The sequence below is a fragment of the Scomber scombrus genome, chromosome 20 (assembly GCF_963691925.1).
Source record: "Scomber scombrus chromosome 20, fScoSco1.1, whole genome shotgun sequence".
NCBI lineage: Eukaryota > Metazoa > Chordata > Actinopteri > Scombriformes > Scombridae > Scomber > Scomber scombrus.
The window spans coordinates 24,384,332-24,403,434 of NC_084989.1; the positions used below are offsets into that span (position 1 = coordinate 24,384,332).

The 19,103-nt window shown below is 45.9% G+C and overlaps 1 protein-coding gene across 1 annotated transcript in view; it reads left to right on the forward strand.

The window, feature by feature from the left end:
- LOC134002161 (dynein axonemal heavy chain 5-like) overlaps positions 1–19,103 on the forward strand; it is a 113,686-nt gene that overhangs the window by 44,330 nt on the left and 50,253 nt on the right. Inside the window, 29 exon segments of the mRNA XM_062441446.1 lie at positions 190–318; positions 979–1,178; positions 1,885–2,038; positions 2,141–2,251; positions 2,352–2,507; positions 3,212–3,340; positions 3,525–3,740; positions 4,307–4,453; positions 4,533–4,705; positions 5,210–5,280; positions 5,371–5,478; positions 5,806–5,903; positions 5,905–5,997; positions 6,780–6,974; positions 7,138–7,272; positions 8,609–8,666; positions 9,061–9,192; positions 10,776–10,993; positions 11,123–11,257; positions 11,898–12,086; positions 12,734–12,811; positions 13,709–13,843; positions 13,968–14,069; positions 15,132–15,299; positions 16,008–16,214; positions 17,115–17,207; positions 17,884–17,904; positions 17,907–18,080; positions 18,082–18,123. Of these exon segments, the coding sequence (XP_062297430.1) occupies positions 190–318; positions 979–1,178; positions 1,885–2,038; positions 2,141–2,251; positions 2,352–2,507; positions 3,212–3,340; positions 3,525–3,740; positions 4,307–4,453; positions 4,533–4,705; positions 5,210–5,280; positions 5,371–5,478; positions 5,806–5,903; positions 5,905–5,997; positions 6,780–6,974; positions 7,138–7,272; positions 8,609–8,666; positions 9,061–9,192; positions 10,776–10,993; positions 11,123–11,257; positions 11,898–12,086; positions 12,734–12,811; positions 13,709–13,843; positions 13,968–14,069; positions 15,132–15,299; positions 16,008–16,214; positions 17,115–17,207; positions 17,884–17,904; positions 17,907–18,080; positions 18,082–18,123 (3,867 nt within the window).

Here is a 19,103-nt window from a genome sequence, read left to right on the forward strand (position 1 = left end):
TTTCAATTAATTGCCCAGCTCTATAGTATAGTACATTTTGATAAACACAGGTTTAAATGTATGTTTTTGTAAAATAAGTCATAATGGCCATAATACCAACATTACAGATCTTTATTTAATTAAAATATAAGCTCATATAATGTCATCCTGGTCGTCTCCATGTTTTTTTTACCTGCCGTCCTCCTTCAGGCCATGCTGCCCAGACACTGGACTCGTCTCAGCGAGTTGACTGGTCACAGTTTCCAGGTGGAATCGGAGAGTTTCTCCCTCAGAAACATCATGGAGGCTCCGCTGCTGAACAATAAAGAAGACATTGAGGTATTGATGCTGAAAACACAAAGAGTTGCAGATGTCAGTCTGGACTGGAGAGCAATGTATGAATTTGTCAGAACTTGATTTAGTACATATAATAACATCTTGCTCTTAATTTTACTGTAACTTCCAGTTCCATATCTACGGTAAAATGAAACACTGCAGAGTCTTAAAGACGGTGTGAAGTGAATTCAGACATAAACCCGCCCCTGCTGCTGTAGAGGTATAAATACATTCAGCGCACACTACTACTACTACTACAGTCTAGAGTTAGCCAGTTGAATGAGCTGGCCGCCGAGTTAGCCGCCAAGCTAGCAACAGAAAGCTCTCAGACCTAGCGTCCATGTTTCTGGTAGAGGTGGTGACTTTGATTGACAGGTGACACTTGGTAGGGGGCGGGGCTTCAGCGTTTGGGAGCAGAGAAATAGGTTGATTTTTACACAACTTTGAAGCCTAATTTCATATATTTGGCGATTTTAATCATTCAAATTTGGCAGGGTGGTTAACAACACACTTTTCTGTGGTATGTCAAACTCAGAACACATATTTATTCCTACTTTACACAGACTTTAAAGTCTTGAATAACAATGCACCATAACAAAGGTTTAATCACTTAAAACTCTCTCCTGATTTCTCATGAGACTTTTTTCCCCCTGTGTGCATCAGGATGTTTGTATCAGCGCGGTGAAGGAACGTGACATCGAGGCCAAACTAAAGGATGTTGTAGCCGAGTGGAGCAGCCACACGCTCAGCTTCGCCACCTTCAGGACCAGAGGAGAACTGCTGCTGAGAGGAGCCGATACCGCCGAAAAAATCTCCATGATGGAGGACAGTCTGATGGTGCTGGCATCGCTGCTGAGTAACAGGTAAAGAGATGAGAGGGGGGGGGGGGGGGGGGGCAAGGAGGAAAGGAAAGGAAAGGAAGGATGGGAAGACTTGGAAGGCAAGAAAGAAAGAAAGACTTGGAGGGAAAGAAAGAGATTCAGGAAGAAGAAGGAAAGAAAGTTAGAGACTCAGAAAGAAAGAAGTAAAAACGTAAAAGTAACTTAAAACTGCATTCTATCAAAAGGCCACCAGGGGGCGACCGTTTTGGTGTCAAAAGGACTTCCATCTCTATACAAGTCAATGGAGAATTCACCAACTTCTCACTTGATTTCTAACCTCAGTAAACGTTTTCAAAATGTGTTTATGGTCTCAATCGCTAGTTTAAAGCCTTCTTCAATGCAGTATGATGTTCATTTGGGACATTTTGGCCTCCCTGATTTTACATGTGACGATAAAGCAGGGTATGCATTAGGGCGTGGCTACATCGTGATTGACAGGTTGATTGGTTCACAGGTTCAGGAGGGCGCCTCATGCTCCTCCTGATGCCCATATAAGTAGAATCCATGTTTTTATTTTTCCCCAGCATGCACCTGAAATTTTCATGGCGCCGCTCAGATCCGATACCAATGGGTGACGTCACGGATGTTACGTCCATTTCTTATATACAGTCTATGGTATAAAGTCAGTGAACCAGTGACTGAATAAATGGATTGTATGGATGAATGATCTTTGTCTGTCCTCCTTCAGGTACAACGGTCCGTTCAAGCCGTCCATCCAGCTGTGGGTCCAGAAACTCTCCAACACCTCAGAGATCATCGAGAAGTGGTTGTCGGTTCAAAACCTGTGGATCTACCTGGAGGCCGTGTTCGTAGGAGGAGACATCGCCAAGCAGCTGCCTCAGGTCGCAATAAACACCAAACGTATTCCCACTCCATCCACATGGTTCTTTACTATGTTTAAATGTGCGGCTGTGTCATGTAAACGTTGTCTTTCACTCGTCCAGGAGGCCAAACGTTTCCAGAACATTGACAAGTCGTGGCAGAGGATCATGCAGCGAGCTCACGAGGTTCCCAATGTGGTGCAGTGCTGCGTGGGAGACGAGACGCTCAGCCAGGTGCTGCCCGCGTGCCTCTGAGCAAACACCACACACACACAAGACTAAATAATGTGGAGCCATCCTTGATTCTGACCGCTTTCTTCTCGTCCTCCTCCAGTTGCTCCCTCACCTGCTGGAGCAGCTGGAGCTCTGTCAGAAGTCTCTGTCTGGTTACCTGGAGAAGAAACGGTTGGTGTTTCCTCGTTTCTTCTTCGTGTCTGATCCGGCGCTGCTGGAGGTTCTGGGCCAAGCCTCCGACTCGCACACTATACAGGTAACACAATATTTAACACATTAATACTTACTATTACTATTATTCTTTCTTTCTTCCTGACTCCCTGCAGCAGGGATGTCTAACTCATTTTCATTCAAGGGGCCACACACAGACCAATTTCATCTCATGTTGGCCGGATCTTTAAACAGATGGAGGGAAGGAAGGAAAGGAATAAGAAGGGAAGGAAGGAAAGACAGACAAAAGGAAGGAGGGAAGAAAGGTATAGGAAGGACAGACAGAAGGAAGGACGGATAGACAGATGGAAGGAAGGAAAGAAGGAAGAAAGGAAGGAAGGAAAGACAGACAAAAGGAAGGAGGGAAGAAAGGTAGGAAGGACAGACAGAAGGATGGATAGACAGATGGAAGAAAGGAAGGAAGGGATGAAGAAAGGAAAAAAGGAAGGTAGGAAGGACAGATGGAAGGAAGGAAAGAACACAGGAATGAAAGTGGGCCGGATTGCACTCCTCGGCCGGCCGGTTCTGGCCCGCGGGCCACATGTTTGACTACCCTGATCTACAGTATTATTTAACAGCTTTTCTTTGTTTTGCTGTGTTGTCTTTGTTTGATGAAACCATAATAAAATCCAAATCCTCTCTCTCTCTCTCTCTCTTTCTCTCTCTCTCTCTCTCTCTCTCTCTCTCTCTGTGTCGCTCTCTCTGTCTCTCTCTCCCCCCCCCCCCCCCTCCCCCCCCTCTCTCTCTCAGGCTCATCTGCTCAGTCTGTTTGACAACATTAACAGAGTTGTTTTCAGTGAGAAAATCTACGACCAGATGATCAGTTTTCAGTCTCAAGAAGGAGAAACTGTAGATCTGAGCCAGCCTGTCCTGGCACAGGTACGCACACACACAAACAAGTGTTGGGATTTTCCATAAACTGCATTAATTCTGCCCCGAATGAGAAAAGATATAAAAAGTAAAAAATAATAGTATAAAATAAGACAAACAATGAAGCTTTATCTGTTAAAAGAAAGAGACAAAGATGGAAAGAGAAGTCTTGAACAGTTCTTGTCTCCTCCAGGGTAACGTGGAGGCGTGGTTAGGTCAGCTGTTAGCCGGCGTGAGGCAGACCCTCCATGCCATCATCCGTCAGGCCTTCCTGGCCATCAGTGACCCGGGTCTGAAGCTGCTGGACTTTCAGGCTGCGTTCCCGGCTCAGGTCGGCCTGCTGGGAATCCAGATGATCTGGACCAGAGACGCAGAGGAGGCGCTGGTCCTCAGCAAGTCTGACAAGAAGGTTTGCTTTTATTTTCAAAACAGATGGAGGAGAAACCACAGACTGTATATAAGAAATGGACGTAACATCCGTGACCCATGAAAATTTCAGGTGCATGCCGGGTAAATAAAAACAGGGATTCTACTTATATGGGCATCAGGAGGAGCATGAGGCGCCCTCCTGAACCTGTGAACCAATCAACCTGTCAATCACGACGTAGCCACGCCCTAATGCATACCCTGCTTTATCGTCACATATAAAATCAGGGAGGCCAAAATGTCCCAAATGAACATCATATTGCATTGAAGAAGGCTTTAAACTAGCGATTGAGACCATAAACACATTTTGAAAACGTTTACTGAGGTTAGAAATCAAGTGAGAAGTTGGTGAATTCCCCATTGACTTGTATAGAGACGGAAGTCCTTTTGACACCAAAACGGTCGCCCCCTGGTGGACTTTGGATAGAATGCAGTTTTAAGTTACTTCCGCGTTGGCATAATTTCAGAGGACCGGACCTCCCCGCCTGGGAGAAACACATCATTCATTATTATAGAGATCTCTCCCTTCACTCTTCCCTCTGGCTGCAGATCATGCAGACGACCAATCAGAAGTTCCTGGATCTCCTTAACGAGCTGATCGACATGACGACCAGAGAGCTGAGCAAGAACGAGAGGACCAAGTACGAGACGCTCATCACCATCCACGTGCACCAGAGAGACATCTTCGACGAGCTGGTGAGTGGACGGATGGACGGATGAAAATACAGTTTAATATCGACCAGAGAAGAAATATTACTATTATTATCTCCATCAGGTGCATCTGAATGTGAGGTCTGCGTCAGACTTCGAGTGGCAGAAGCAGTCGAGGTTTTACTTCTTGGAGGAGACGGACAGATGTGTCATCCAAATCACAGATGTGGAGTTCAGCTACTGCAATGAATACCTGGGCTGCACAGACAGACTGGTGATCACTCCGCTGACTGACAGGTGAGCACACACCTGACACATTATTAACCCTCCTGTTGTCCTCGAGTCAAGGAAGGAAGGGAGGAAGGGAGGAAGAAGGAAGGAAAGGAGGGTGGAAGGAAGGATGGAAGGGAGGAAGAATGAAGGAAAGGAGGGTGGAAGGAAGAATGGAAGGGAGGAACAAGGTAGGAAGGATGGAAGGGAGGAAGGAAGGATGGAAGGGAGGAAGAAGGAAGGAAAGGAGGGTGGAAGGAAGGTAGGAGGGAGGGAGGGAGGAAAGAAGGACAGAAGGAAGAAAGGGAGGAAAGAAACAGAGAAGGAGGGAGGGAAGGAAGGAACGGAGGAAGGTAGGAAGGAGGGAGGAAAGAAGGAAGAAGGGAGGGAGGAAAGAAGGACAGAAGGAAGGAAGGAAGGAACAGTCAAAACAGACGGGGTCAATTTGACCCGGGAGGACGACACAAAGGTTAAAATGATGCCTTTTATTGTCGAGCAAGAACAGATATGTATGTATGCACATCTGTCCAGGTGTTACATCACTCTGTCGCAGGCTCTGGGGATGAGTATGGGAGGAGCTCCGGCTGGTCCGGCAGGAACAGGTAACAAACTCTCAGGTGACATCTTAATGATATATTCTCATATTGACTTTATAGCTCTGATACAGTGTGTGTGTGTGTTTGAGTTTCCAGGTAAGACAGAGACGACTAAAGACATGGGTCGCTGTCTGGGGAAATATGTGGTTGTTTTCAACTGTTCAGACCAGATGGACTACAGAGGACTGGGACGCATCTATAAAGGTGAGCGTGTGTGAGATTCATCTGGATCGTGTTGTTTGGACAGTGAGAAAAAACAGAGAGATATAAGTCAATTAATCTAACTGAAAAGGTAAAAGTGACAGAAACTAAAATAGGATTTTGAAAATGAGAAGACTCAGTTCAGTTTGGTCAACATCTTTCGGGGTTTGAGGCGGCGGATCTACCTAAAGACATCTTGTTCAACAACAACAAAACATGGTGTCTCAAACTGCAAGTGATGGCAGAATAAACCTCTGAGCAGCCAGATGTAGACGAACTGTTACTAAATGAATACCAAAGGATCTACAGTTGGTTGTTGTGTGTTTGCAGGTCTGGCTCAGTCCGGCGCCTGGGGCTGCTTTGATGAGTTTAACCGAATCGAGCTGCCGGTTCTGTCTGTCGCCGCCCAGCAGATCTACGTCGTCCTGCAGGCAGTGTAAGAAAAACAAGAAGAAACAGTTCGTCTTCACCGACGGAGACGTGGTCGACATGGACCCTGAGTTCGGCATCTTCCTCACCATGGTAACTGAACTCTGACCGGATGAAATGCTGCTGAAATTATAGATGTTATTCCCTCAGAGATAAATTACAGAACCTGCTACTGAAGGAACATAACCAGGTTCTCAATAATGTTTGTATAAGAGCTTCAGAAATATAGATAGATAGATAGATAGATAGATAGATAGATAGATAGATAGATAGATAGATAGATAGATATACTTTATTGATCCCAAGCTGGGAAATTACAGTGTAGCAGCAGCAATCGTCAAATATAAAATCAGGGAGGCCAAAATGTCCCAAATGAACATCATACTGCATTGAAGAAGGCTTTAAACTAGCGATTGAGACCATAAACACATTTTGAAAACGTTTACTGAGGTTAGAAATCAAGTGAGAAGTTGGTGAATTCTCCATTGACTTGTATAGAGACGGAAGTCCTTTTGACACCAAACGGTCGCCCCCTGGTGGCCTTTTGATAGAATGCAGTTTTAAGGTACTTCAGCGTAGGCCTCATTTCAGAGGACAGGAACTCCCCGCCTGCTCAGAACCAGTCAGACTGGGCTAAAACTGTTCCACTTCAGAGGCAGTCAGACTATTCTAGGACTGTTCTACGCGAGAACCAGTCGGACTGTTCAAGGACTGAAAAACCAGAGAACCAGAGTTTAAACTGTTCTACCTCAGAGCTAGAATTAGATGACTGGTTCTAATACTGGATTACCTCAGAAACAGTCAGAACCTGTCATAGAGTTTGACCACAAAACCACAAAGTTCAATTCTTTACCAGTAACTTCTCGGTTCTCCAGAACCCCGGTTATGCCGGTCGTCAGGAGCTGCCCGAGAACCTGAAGATCCAGTTCCGCACGGTCGCCATGATGGTCCCGGACCGAGCCATCATCATGAGGGTCAAACTGGCCAGCGCAGGTTTCCGTGACAACCAGGTTCTCAGCAGGAAGTTCTACACACTCTACAAACTGTGTGAGGAGCAGCTGTCCAAGCAGGTCAGCAGACCGACGGCCGTGATCCCACCCAAGATTTTTGTGTATTTCCAAATGTCACATAAAACAAACATAATCTCATTTTTCTGGTTTCTGATTTTCTGGTTTACTAATCTATATTTCTTATACATCTGACCTCATTGTTATGATGATGTTTTTACACCAGGTGCATTATGATTTTGGTCTGAGGAACATTTTGTCCGTTTTGAGGACGCTGGGAGCCGTGAAGAGGTCCAACCCGTCAGAACCAGAGAAGACTGTGGTGATGAGAGTCCTGAGAGACATGAACCTCTCCAAACTGGTGTGTTTGTGTTGCAGATGTTTAAATGATTGTTGTTTGTTTGATGGTGGTGGAAATGATTTCTGGGTTGCAGCCATAGAGTTGTCTTGTTTAATGGTTCATTTATGTTCCATTATCTTAAACCTTTGTGTCGAGCCTCCTGGGTCAAATTGACCCTGTCTGTTTTGACTGTTCCTTCTTTCCTCCCTTCTTTATTTCCTTCCTCCTTCCTTCCTTCCTTCCTTCCTTCCTTCCTTCCTTCCTTCCTTCCTTCCTTCCTTCCTTCCTTCCTTTCCTTCCTTTCCTTATTTCCTTCCTTATTTCCTTCCTCCATCCTTTCTCTTTCTTTCCTTCCTCCCTCCCTCCTTCCTTCTTTTCTTCCTCCCTCCATCTTTCCTTCTTTCCTTCCCTCCTTCCTTCATTCCTTCCTTCCTTCCCTCCTTCCTTCCTGTCCTTCCTCCCTCCTTCTCTCTTTCCTTCCCCCCTTCCTTCTTTCCTCTGTCCTTCTTTCTTTCCTTCCTCCCTTCCTTTTTTCCTTTCTCCCTCCCTCCATCGTTCCTTCTGTCCTCCCTCCCTACTACCTTCCTTCCTTCCTTCTTTCCTCCGTCCTTCCTTCCTTTCCTTCTTCCCTTCCTCCTTCCTTGTTTCATCCGTCCTTCCTTCCTTTCCTTCCTCCCTTCCTCCTTCCTTCCTTCCTTCCTTCCTTCCTCCCTCCTTCTTTCCTTCCTTCCTTCCTTCCTTCCTTCCTTCCTTCCTTCCTTCCTTTCCTTCCTCCCTTCCTTATTTCCTTCCTCCCTCCTTTCTCTTTCTTTCCTTCCTCCCTCCCTCCTTCCTTCTTTCCTTCCCTCCTTCCTTCATTCCTTCCTTCCTTCCCTCCTTACTTCCTTTCCTTCCTCCCTCCTTGTCTCTTTCCTTCCCCCTTCCTTCTTTCCTCTGTCCTTCTTTCTTTCCTTCCTCCCTTCCTTTTTTCCTTTCTCCCTCCCTCCATCGTTCCTTCTGTCCTCCCTCCCTACTACCTTCCTTCCTTCTTCTTTCCTCCGTCCTTCCTTTCCTTTCCTTCCTCCCTTCCTCCCTTCCTTGTTTCATCCGTCCTTCCTTCCTTTCCTTCCTCCCTTCCTCCTTTCTTCCTCCCTTCCTTGTTTCATCCGTCCTTCCTTCCTTTCCTTCCTCCCTTCCTCCTTCCTTCCTCCCTTCCTCCTTTCCTATCTCCCTTCCATCTTTCCTTCCTCCCTTCCTTCCTTCCTTGATTCGAGGACAAACAGGAGGGTTAAAGAACAGCAGAACACTGTCTGTGTGTTTATTGTATTACTTTCGTAGCAGTAAAAGCTTATTATGGATTTTCTGTGTCTGTCTGTAGGTGGATGAGGACGAACCTCTGTTTATGAGTCTGATCAATGATCTGTTTCCTGGTATCGGTAGGTTTCCTCTATCACATCACATCACATCACATCTGCAGTCATCACATGTGATCCAGAACATCTTTCTGCTGATGCAAACTATGTGTAGAGTTTCTAATCAGAGCAGTTTGAGATGTAAAGACAAACATATGAACATTTATGAGGACACCGACTTATTCTGTAGCAGTTTTTTGTGGGTTTTGGGTTTTTTTCTTGCTTTTTTCTGCAGGAATTATCATAAGGATGCTGCTAATTATGTCTGGCTATATCCCTAAGGGAAGAATAAAGTATATATTTTTTAATTTTATATTTTATATTCACATGACAGGTTTCTTTTTGTGGCTTAGATTTATATGATTCACTTTCTTAATATGTTCTTAAGAGTATTTTTTCTTCTTGTCTTCGTCTGTAGTTTTGGATAAAGCCGGATATCCAGACTTGGAGTCATCCATCTTCAGTCAGGCTCAGCAGGCCGGTCTGATCCCTCATCCTCCCTGGATCCTCAAACTGGTTCAGCTCTACGAGACGCAGCGAGTCCGACACGGTACAAATCTTTAACCTTCGTGTCGTCCTCCCGGGTCAAATTGACCCCGTCTGTTTTGACTGTTCCTTTTTTCCTCTCTTCCTTCCTTCCGTCTGTAATTCCTCCATCCCCCTTCCTCCCTTCCTTCTTTCCTCCCTCCCCCCTTCTATCTTTCTTTGATCTGCCCTTCTTTCCTTCCTTCCTCTTTTCCTTTCTCCCTCCCTCCTTCCTTCCCTCCTTTCCTTCCTCCCTCCCTCCTTTTCTTCCTTCTTCCTCCCTTCCGTCCCTTCCTTCTTCCTTCCTCCCTTGCTTCCTTCCTTCCCTCCTTCCTTCCCTCCTTCCTTCCTCCCCTCCTTCCTTCCTTCCCTCCTTCCTTCCTCCCCTCCTTCCTTCCTCCCTCCCTCCTCCCTTCCTTCCTTCCTTCCTTCTTTCTTCCTCCCTTCCTCTACTTCCTCCCTTCCATCTTTCCTCCCTCCTTTCCTTCCTTCTTCCTCATTTCCTTCCTTCTTCCCCCTTCCATCCTTCCTTCCATCCTTCCATCCTTCTTCCCTTCCTTCTTTCCTTTCCTCCCTTCCTTCCTTCCTCCCTCCTTTTCTTCCTACCTTCCTTCCTTCCCTCCCTCCTTCCTTCCATCTTACCTTCCTTCCTTGACTCGAGGACAACAGGAGGGGTTAAGGAGTTTTTATACTACTTAAATGATAAAATGTATTATAAGGATAAGGATGAACTTTATTGTCCCTTGTATGAAATGTGTTGTAGACAGCAGTACTGCAAACACAGACACATAAAACACCAACAAAGAACATGAACAGAAAATACAACAACAAAGGAAAGTGTACTCAGTCACTCCTGATCTACACAGTGTTGCACTCGACTCAGCTGAAGGGCAGTTTGTCATCCTTTTCACGAAGTAATAAAAGCAGAACAAAATTAAATAAATAAAATCATGAAAGTAGGAAACTTAGAAACAGAGTTAAAAGTAATAAAATCTAAATAAAAAATGAATACTATCCAGATAAAAACCAAAGAGTGAAGGATGGAATCATATTAACCTTCGTGTCGGCCTCCTGGGTCAAATTGACCTTGTCTGTTTTGACTGTTCCTTCCTTCCTTCTTTCCTTCCTTCCTTCCTTCCTTCCTTCCTTCCTTCCTTCCTTCCTTCCTTCCTTCCTTCCTTCCTTCCTTCTTTCCTCCCTCCCTCCCTCCTTCCTTCCTTCCTTCTGTTCTTCTTTCCTCCCTCCCTCCTTCCTCCTTCCTACCTTCCTCCCTTCCTTCCTTTCCTCCCTCCTTCTCTCTTTCTTTCCTACCCCCTACCTTCCTCCCTCCCTCCTTCCTTCTTTCCTCCCTCCTACCTTCCTTCCTTCTTCCCTTCCTTCCACCCTCCTTTCCTTCCTTCCTTCCTTCCTTCCTTAACTTCCTGAACTCTGCTTTTGAAAGGTGTAAATAAAGTTATTATAAGGAGAACTTATAGCAATTAGTTTTATGCTTATGTGCTTTGTAAAGTCTCCCTAAAGGTAATAACTAATATTCAGAATGAAGGATGTTGCTGTTTCATTCGACGTGCTCAGTGTGGGACTGAGTGCAGCTGTGCTCTGCTCTTACAGGTATGATGACGTTGGGTCCCAGCGGCGCCGGGAAGACGGCCTGCATCCACACGCTGATGAAGGCCATGTCAGAGTGTGGCTCTCCACACCGGGAGATGAGGATGAACCCCAAAGCCATCACGGCCTCGCAGATGTTCGGCACGCTGGACGTCACCACCAACGACTGGACCGACGGTGTTTTCTCTACTCTGTGGAGGAAAACACTCAAAGCCAAGAAGGTTGATGAATGTTTCAGATGAATGAGTGAACAGATGTAGAACATTAGAAACTAGTACAAAATATTCTTTAAACTATCTTAAGACAGAGCAGTAACCCTACCCTAACCCTACATAATCACTGTTTGTCAGGGAGAATCCATCTGGATCGTGTTGGACGGACCGGTGGACGCCATCTGGATCGAGAACTTAAACTCAGTTCTGGACGACAACAAAACCCTGACGCTGGCGAACGGAGACAGGATCCCCATGGCCCCCTGCTGCAAGGTAACGAAACAACAACCCAGAGTCTGACTGTCATGTGCATAGACTGTATATAAGAAATGGACGTAACATCCGTGACGCTGCTTGGAGGCCAATAGTATCGGATCTGAGCAGCGCCATCTTGAAAATTTCCAGTGCATGCTGGGAAAAATAAAAACAGTGATTCTACTTATATGGGCATCAGGAGGAGCATGAGGCGCCCTCCTGAACCTGTGAACCAATCAACCTGTCAATCACCACGTAGCCACGCCCTAATGCATACCCTGCTTTATCGTCACATATAAAATCAGGGAGGCCAAAATGTCCCAAATGAACATCATACTGCATTGAAGAAGGCTTTAAACTAGCGATTGAGACCATAAACACATTTTGAAAACGTTTACTGAGGTTAGAAATCAAGTGAGAAGTTGGTGAATTCTCCATTGACTTGTATAGAGACGGAAGTCCTTTTGACACCAAAACGGTCGCCCCCTGGTGGCCTTTTGATAGAATGCAGTTTTAAGTTACTTCCGCGTTGGCATCATTTCAGAGGACCGGAAGTCCCCGCCTGGTCATGTCTCATTTTTTATTAGAATCAGAGGAGCGGCTGCTGGTTCATATAGAAGATCTGAAGTGATGTCATGTCTTCTGTATTCTGCTGCAGATCGTCTTCGAGCCGCACAACATCGATAACGCCTCCCCAGCCACGGTGTCCAGGAATGGGATGGTGTTTATGAGCTCGTCGGTGCTCGGCTGGAGCCCCATCCTGCAGGCCTGGTTACAGAAACTACCAGAACAACAGGCAGACGCCTTGAAAGTCTGCTTCAACTGCTGCTACCAGGTGAGCTACGAGGAGAGGAACCTCGAGAGGACCTGGAACATCTGTCGGATAATTGTTTTTTTCTGTTAACCCTCCTGTTGTCCTCGAGTCAAGGAAGGAAGGGAGGAAGAAGGAAGGAAGGGAGGAAGAAGGAAGGGTGGAAGGAAGGGAGGAAGAAGGAAGGAAGGGAGGAAGAAGGAAGGGTGGAAGGAAGGGAGGAAGAAGGAAGGGATGAAGGAAGAAGGGAGGAAGAAGGGAGGAAGAAGGAAGGAAGGGTGGAAGGAAGGAAAGGAGGGAAGAAGAGAAGGAATGAAGGATGGAAGGGAAGGAAGGGAGGAAGAAGGAAGGAAGGAAGGAAGGACGGAGGGATGAAAGAAGGAATGAGGAAGGGAGGGAGAAAGGAAGAGAGGAAGGGAGGAAAGAAGGAACAGTCAAAACAGATGTGGTCAATTTGAGCAGGCAGGACGACACAAAGGTTAAACATCTACTTTGCAGAGGGATAATCCATCACAGTCAGTTTTTCATATTTTAAATTTTCTTTCATCTTCAATATTTTTAATGCTGTGTGGTAAAGTAGTTATAGGTAAGGGAGTATTTTAGCTTTGAATGTCTCCATCAGTGTATTTAAAGTTCATTAAGGTTGTTGTTATTTTTCTGTTCCCCCTTCAGGACCTGTTGACTTTGTCTCCACTGCTGTGTCTCCAAAGATGCCGATGCTGGAGTGTATGTACATCAGACAGACGATCGACCTGCTGCAGGTAAACCCATAGACTGTATATAAGAATTGGACGTAACATCCGTGACGCCATCTTGAAAATTTCAGGTGCATGCCGGGAAAAATAAAAACAGGGATTCTACTTATATGGGCATCAGGAGGAGCATGAGGCGCCCTCCTGAACCTGTGAACCAATCAACCTGTCAATCACGACGTAGCCACGCCCTAATGCATACCCTGCTTTATCATCACATATAAAATCAGGGAGGCCAAAATGTCCCAAATGAACATCATACTGCATTGAAGAAGGCTTTAAACTAGCGATTGAGACCATAAACACATTTTGAAAACGTTTACTGAGGTTAGAAATCAGTGAGAAGTTTGTGAATTCTCCATTGACTTGTATAGACAGAAGTCCTTTTGACACCAAAACGGTCGCCCCCTGGTGGCCTTTTGATAGAATGCAGCTTAAGTTACTTCCGTGTTGGCATCATTTCAGAGGACCAGAACTCCCTACCTGGGTAAAACACAGTAAATGTTTCAGTAAAATACAGAGAGGATACTGTGGTACAGCTTGCTTTTATTGTCATTATAACAGATCAATCACTGCTCCCCCTGCTGTCTTAGACACTAAATGCAGCTTTGACTTTCTGTGTCAGTGTGGAGAACTTTGTCTGTAAATGTCAAGGAATATTTAGTAGGAGATGCCAAACTAGGCAGGAAAATACAAAAGTTTCTGACGTGCTAGACCTTTAGTCTGGTTGTTGTGGAGCGTCCCCGATGCCGCATGACTTCAATTATTTGACACTATGTTAGGTTGGTTGATCCAATCCTGATGTTCATAATCAGTGACAAAAATTGTGTCAAAATCTGTCTGAATTCATTTAGTCTGATCCCTGCAGTAAACTGTAATTTTTTTTGTCATGTCGATTGTGTTCAGGGTTTGCTCCCAGCAGCGGAGGAGAAACAGGGTTGCCATGGTGACGTGGGTCGACTGTTTGTGTTTGCGGTCATGTGGTCTCTCGGAGCGCTACTGGAGCTGGACGACAGAGCCAAGATGGAGGCTTTCCTAAAGGTGCGTGGATCTTTAATCACAGTCTTTTATCACCTGAACATTTGGTCATTTATTATGTCTTTTTGCTCTGGTTGGACTTCAGGAGGCTGTGATGGATTTTATTTGTATATTTTTCCGTCTGAAGGGTCGTAACTCGTCTCTGGACCTGCCGCACACTCAGGACGACGAGACCATCTTTGAGTTCACCGTCAACGAGCAGGGACAGTGGGAGCACTGGTCCAACAAGGTCTGTGGACACCAAACTTCCCCAACATGCAGCTGTGTATAACAACACACCTCAACACTGATTAACACTGAGCAGATGGTTGGAGGTCCAGGACACTTTGGCTGCGTTCACACTGCAAGCCAAAATCTGATTTTTATCCAATCTAGATGGAACCAGATACTCTTATGAAGTCTGAACAGTCATAAATCACATGAAATCGGATTTTTACAAACCAGATGGAAACCACCTTTGGGAGGTAGTTTCAAATCACATTTGGACAGATGTGTCTGAGTCTGAACAGCTCCAAACACTCAAATCTGTTCTGACTGTCCGTGACATCTCTCTACGTCTCTACGCTACGTCACTCTATGCGACACCAGACCCGCGCTTATTCCAGTTGTTGTTGCTAGCTGATATCAATGGTTATTATTCCAGTTGTTGTTGCTAGCTGATATCAATGGAGGCAATGGAGGAAAACATCAGTCCTTGGACAGAGGACCAAAGCAAATTCTTAATCTTTGGGGAGATGGCTCCGTTCAAGTGAAGCTCGAGGGTTTGTTGTTGCCGCCTCCGCTCCGACGACGTTGCCACAGCAACCTGTCAGATTGGTCATTAATGTGGTCCAGTCTGAACAGAGCCAAATCCCATTTGGACACTTGCTAAAAACAGTGTGGACAGTCAGGCCTAAAAATCTGATTTGAGAAGGAATCAGATTTGCTGCAGTCTGAACGCAGCCTTTAACACAACTCTATATTCAACCAGTCGACCTCCTTTACCTCCAATGTTCCCCTTAAAGTTCCCATTTAAGTAGTTTCCACATATTCTGTATCTGGTCACTGCAGTGCTTTGTTAAAATCTACGACCATGTACTTTGTTTCAAAGAATTCAAACCTAAGATCCTTTCAGATAGAAAGTTCTGGACGTCTTCTCATTGTTTTTAAGTTGCACCTTCCTCCAAACAGCTGTCACATATTCAGCTGTGCAGAGTTCTGTTGGTCAAATAGACGTCTGCAGCTTTTCCTTTACATCTCAACATTAGTTCAACATCTGCACCTTCTATTATTAATTATTGTTATGATCCAGGTCCCAGAATATGTCTACCCAAAAGACCACGTTCCTGACTACTCGTCCATCCTGGTTCCCAATGTGGACAACGTGAGGACGGACTTCCTGATGCAGACTATCATGAAGCAGAGGAAAGCTGTGCTGCTGATCGGAGAGCAGGGGACCGCCAAGACCGTCATGATAAAAGTGAGAAACCCATAATAAAACATAATCACACCTGCAATCATAATACTGTTGATTTCCTTCATTCTCATTCTGTTTGTGAAAGAGCTCTACTGGAATTCTCTTTACATGATTTCCGGTTAAAAACTCCTTATTTATCTTCTACTGGTCCTTTATGCAGCCGCTCAGTTCAGCCTCTGTCTGAAACAGGCTGTTTTAGCTCCTGTCTCTTTAAGCCCCCCCCCCCCCTCCTCCTGATGAGCCCACTCTGCTCTGATTGGTCGGCTTCAGGAAGCTTCTACATAAACTAACTATAGTAGCAGGATTTCACTTCTTTTTCTCCTTCTTTACTCCAAATGTTCAAATTCTCCAATCACATCCGTACATGTTGGAGCTGAATCACATCTGAGATATGAGAGTGGAGACACCTTAGCAACCACCTTAGGAAACACCTTAGCAACCACCTTAGGAACCACTGGGGCAACCGCCTTAGGAAACACCTTAGCAGCCACTTTAGGAACCACCTTAGCAACCACCTCAGGAACCACCTTAGCAACCACCTTAGAAACCACCTTAGCGACCACCTTAGCATGCACCTTAGCAACCGCCTTAGCAACAGAGAAACAGTCACATGTCAGTTTGAGGAGGAAGTAGAGGTAACTTTGCAGCTGGTTCTTATTTTCAGAGAGCTAATTCTAAAAGCTGCTTGCTCCTCTCTGGCTCCCCCTGCAGGGCTACACCAGTAAACTCGACCCGGAGCGTCACCTCAGCAAGACGGTGAACTTCTCCTCGGCCACGCTGCCCAGCATGTTCCAGAGGACCGTCGAGAGCTACATCGATAAACGAATGGGCGCCACCTACGGGCCGCCGGCAGGCCGCAGGATGACCGTCTTCATAGATGACATCAACATGCCCGTCATCAACGAATGGGGAGACCAGGTCATCTTCAGGCTCGTCTTCTGCTTGTTTCTTTTCTTTTTTTCTTCTTATTTATTTGTAATTTCTTCTTACTCATATTCTCTTTCCCTCCCTCGACACACTAACACCCTCACATATCCTGACAGTAACAATCCAGCACTGTATTAACCCTCCTGTTGTCCTCGAGTCAAGGATGGAAGGAAGGATGAAGGGAGATAGAAGGAAGGGAGGATGGAAGGAAAGGAGGGAGGGAGGGAGCAAGAAGGAAGGAAGGAAGGAAGGAAGGAAGGAAGGAAAGGAGCGAGGAAGGAAGGAGGGAAAGAAGGAAGGAAGGAGGAAGGGAGAAAGGAAAAAGAAAGAGAAAGGAAAGAAGGAAGGGAGGAAAGTAGGGGGGAGGAAAGAAAGAGAGAAGGAGGGAGGGAGGGAAGAAGGAAAGAAGGAAGGAAAGGAAAGAAGGAAGAAATGGGATGGAGGAAGGAAAGAAGGAAGAAATGGGAGGGAGGAAGGAACAGTCAAAACAGACGGGGTCAATTTGAGGACGAAAGGAGAGAAGGAAGGGAGGAAGGAAAAGAGGAAGAAAGGAAGCAAAGAAGTATGGAAGGAAGGAAGGAAAGAAGTATGGAAGGAGGGGAAGAACGAAGGAAAAATTAAAGAAAGAGGGAGGAAGGAAGGAAAGAAGGAACAGTCAAAAGAGATGGGGTCAATTTGTCCCGGGAGGATAAATATCTGCACTTCCAGACAAACCAAGTAAATTATTAGTTTAATTTCTTTAAAAATATATTTTAAATTATTTCTTTCTGTTTGCTTTCAGATATGTTTTATTTTATTTACTCCTCAACCTGACCCTTCAGTAGCCAATCACATTATGGAGCTCCTTGGTTAGACCAATCAGATTGTTGATGTCTTTGTTACGATTGTCAGATAACCAATGAGATCGTACGTCAGCTGATGGAGCAGCGAGGTTTCTACAGTCTGGATCGTCCAGGAGAGTTCATCACCGTGGTCGACGTTCAGGTAATGAACTCAACCTGGAGGAGGAGGAGGAGGAGGGGGAGGAGGAGGAGGAGAAGGAGGGGGGGGAGGAGGAGGAGGAGGGGGAGGGGTAGGAAGAGGATGAAGAGGAGGGAAGTACGAAGATGATGACCCCGTCTGTTTTGACTGTTCCTTCTTTCCCCCCCATCCTTCCTTCCTTCCTTCCTTCCTTCCTTCCTTCCTTCCTTCCTTCCTTCCTTCCTTCCTTCCTTCCTCTCTCTTTCTAACCCTCCACCCCCCTTCCTTCCTTCCTTCTGACTTCCTTTCCTTCCTCCCTTCGTTCTTTCCTCTGTCCTTCTTTCCTTTCTTCCTCTCTTCCTCTTTTCCTTTCTTCTCCCTCCTACCTTCCTTCCTTCCTTCTTTCCTTTCTTCTTTCCTTTCCTCCTTCTCCCTTCCTTCCTCCATTCCTCCTTTCTCTCCCTCCTACCTTCCTTCCTTCTTCCTTAATTTCCTTCCTTCTTCCTTCCTACCTGCCTTCCTTCCTCCTTTCCTTCCTTCTTCCTCCCTCCCTTACTTCCTTTTTCCTCCCTCCTTTCCTTCCTTCTTCCTCCCTTCCTTGACTCAGAGGACAACAGGAGGGTTAAGAACCACAGACATAGTGTGTTTTTGTCTGTATGAATAATAAAGAGTGTAATAACCTGTAATAACCTTTTACCAGCTGGTGGCAGCGATGATTCATCCCCGGCGGCGGTCGGAAACGACATCCCTCAGCGTCTGAAGAGGCAGTTCTCCATCTTTAACTGCACGCTGCCCTCCAACTCCTCCATCGATAAGATCTTTGGCACCGTGGCTCAGGGGTATTTCTGCCCAGAGAGGGGCTTCTCAGCGGGGGTCTGCGAGCTCGCCGCCGCCCTCTGTTCCCACCACCAGACGGGTGTGGCAGGCGGTGAAGGCGAAGGTGAAACTGTTAACTATCTTTCCTCTACATTACATGCTCGTATCTACTGTCTGGTTGTCATTTACACTACCGGTTAAAAGTTTTACAACACCCCAATTTTTCCAGTTTTTTATTGAAATTCAAGCAGTTCAAGTCCAATGAAAGCTTGAAATGGTACAAAGGTAAGTGGTGAACTGCCAGAGGTTAGAAAAAAGGTAAAGTTACCCAAAACTGATTATACAAAAACATTTAACCCTCCTGTTGTCCTCGAGTCAAGGAAGGAAAAGAGGAAGGGAGGAAGGAAAGAAGGAAGGAAGAAGGAAGGAAGGAAGGAAGGAAGGAGGGGAGGAAAGAAGGAAGGAAGGAGGGGAGGAGGAAAGAAGGAAGGAAGGAAGGTAGGACGGAGGGAGAAAGGAAAAGAGGAAGGGAGGAAAGAAAGAAGGAAGGGAGGAAGGAAAGGAGGGAAGGAAGGAAAGTAGGAAGGAGGGAGGGAGGGAGAAATGAAAAGAGGGAGAAGGAAGGAAGGAAGAAGGAAAGAAGGAGGAAGAAGGAAAGAAGGAAGGTAGGACAGAGGGAGGAAAAAAGGAAAGAGGGAGGAGAAGGAAAAGAGGAAGGAGGATGGAAAGAAGGACGAAGGGAGGAAGAAGGAAGGAAGGAAAGGACGGAGGGAGGGAGGGAGGGAGGAAGGACAGAAGGAAGGAAGAAATGGGATGGAGGGAAAGAAGGAAGGGAGGAAGGACAGAAGGAAGGAAGGGAGGAAAGAAGGAACAGTCAAAACAGACTGGGTCAGTTTGACCCGGGAGGACGACAGGAAGGTTAAACATGGAGGAGGAAGCTTGATGGTCTGATGTGTTTCTGGATGCAGGGTCGGCTACCACAGCATTCTGCAGCGATGCCATGCAGAACCCTCTGGTATGCACGTAGTTGGTCAGAGGTTCATCCTACAGCAAGATAATGACCCAGAACATCAGTCCAAGCTATGACACAACTACCTTAGGAAC